The sequence below is a fragment of the Arachis duranensis genome, chromosome 4, assembly GCF_000817695.3.
Source record: "Arachis duranensis cultivar V14167 chromosome 4, aradu.V14167.gnm2.J7QH, whole genome shotgun sequence".
Taxonomy (NCBI): domain Eukaryota; kingdom Viridiplantae; phylum Streptophyta; class Magnoliopsida; order Fabales; family Fabaceae; genus Arachis; species Arachis duranensis.
This window is the reverse complement of record NC_029775.3, coordinates 112,377,083-112,378,965: the sequence shown is the minus strand read 5'-3', so window position 1 is coordinate 112,378,965 and position 1,883 is coordinate 112,377,083. Positions and strand designations below refer to the sequence as shown.

General features: G+C 37.9%; 1 protein-coding gene across 1 annotated transcript; it reads left to right on the top strand.

The window, feature by feature from the left end:
• Nucleotides 1-773: 773 nt before the first annotated feature.
• LOC127746699 (protein Ycf2) lies at nt 774-1,883 on the top strand. Its single transcript, XM_052260691.1, has one exon. It carries the CDS (start codon nt 774-776, stop codon nt 1,881-1,883), a length of 1,110 nt encoding a protein of 369 aa, XP_052116651.1.

Sequence of the window (1,883 nt, the reverse complement as noted above, 5' to 3'; positions counted from 1 at the left end):
TTTCTTTTTGATGATAGTGACGATATTGATGATAGTGACGATATCGACCGTGACCTTGATACGGAGCTGGAGCTTCTAACTATGATGAATGCGCTAACTATGGATATGATGCCGGAAATAGACCGATTTTATATCACCCTTCAATTCGAATTAGCAAAAGCAATGTCTCCTTGCATAATATGGATTCCAAACATTCATGATCTGGATGTGAATGAGTCGAATTACTTATCCCTCGGTCTATTAGTGAACTATCTCTCCAGGGATTGTGAAAGATGTTCCACTAGAAATATTCTTGTTATTGCTTCGACTCATATTCCCCAAAAAGTGGATCCCGCTCTAATAGATCCGAATAAATTAAATACATGCATTAAGATACGAAGGCTTCTTATTCCACAACAACGAAAGCACTTTTTCACTCCTTCATATACGAGGGGATTTCACTTGGAAAAGAGAATGTTCCATACTAATGGACTCGGGTGCATAACCATAACTATGGGTTCCAATGTACGAGATCTTGTAGCACTTACCAATGAGGCCCTATCAATTAGTATTATACAAAAGAAATCCATTATAGACACTAATATAATTAGATCTTAGACTGAAGCTTTAGACTAACATTGCATGATTCCTGGAATTCTCATTAAGAATTTTGATATCTTTATTTTCTTTTCCACTTAATTTTCAAAAAAACCAAAAAAATTACAAAATCATAAAAACCAAAAATATTTTATGTTTCTTGATGAGTCTAGTCCATAGATCCTATATCTATCTATATGAAGAAGAAATCTTGTAACGAGGGGGATTCTTATTTGTACAAATGGTACTTCGAACTTGGAACGAGTATGAAGGAATTAACGATACTTCTTTATCTTTTGAGTTGTTCTGCCGGATCGGTCGCTCAAGACCTTTGGTCTCTACCCGGACCTGATGAAAAAAATGGGATCACTTCTTATGGACTCGTTGAGAATGATTCTGATCTAGTTCATGGCCTATTAGAAGTAGAAGGCGCTCTGGTGGGATCCTCACGGACAGAAAAAGGTTGCAGTCAGTTTGATAATGATCGAGTGACATTGCTTCTTCGGTCCGAACCAAGGAATCCCTTAAATATGATTCAAAAAGGATCTTGTTTTATCGTTGATCAGAGATTTCTCTATGAAAAATATGAATCGGAGTTTGAAGAAGGGGAAGGAGTCCTCGACCCGCAACAGATGGAGGAGGATTTATTCAATCACATAGTTTGGGCTCCTAGAATATGGCGCCCTTGGGGCTTTCTATTTAATTGTATCGAAAGGCCCAATGAATTGGGATTTCCCTATTGGGCCAGGTCATTTCGGGGCAAGCGGATCATTTATGAGGAAGAGAATGAGCTTCAAGAGAATGATTCGGAGTTCTTGCAGGGTGGAACCATGCAGTACCAGACACGAGATAGATCTTCCAAAGAACAAGGCTTTTTTCAAATAAGCCAATTCATTTGGGACCCTGCGGATCCACTCTTTTTCCTATTGAAAGATCAGCCTTTTGTCTCTGTCTCTGTGTTTTCACATCGACAATTCTTTGCAGATGAAGAAATGTCAAAGGGGCTTCTTACTTCCCAAACAGATCTTCCTACATCTATATATAAACGCTGGTTTATCAAGAATACGCAAGAAAAGCATTTCGAATTGTTGATTCATCGCCAGAGATGGCTTAGAACCAATAGTTCATTATCTAATGGATTTTTCCGTTCTAATACTCTATCCGAGAGTTATCAATATTTATCAAATATGTTCCTATCTAACGGAACGCTATTGGATCAAATGACAAAGACATTGTTGAGAAAAAGATGGCTTTTCCCGGATGAAATGGTTGTTGCTATCTGCTCCAATAACGAATCATTGGTTTAA

What these genes read in the sequence shown, in the direction of transcription:
- LOC127746699 (XM_052260691.1), top strand. Translation starts at nt 774, where the DNA reads ATGAAGAAGAAATCTTGTAACGAGGGGGATTCTTATTTGTACAAATGG.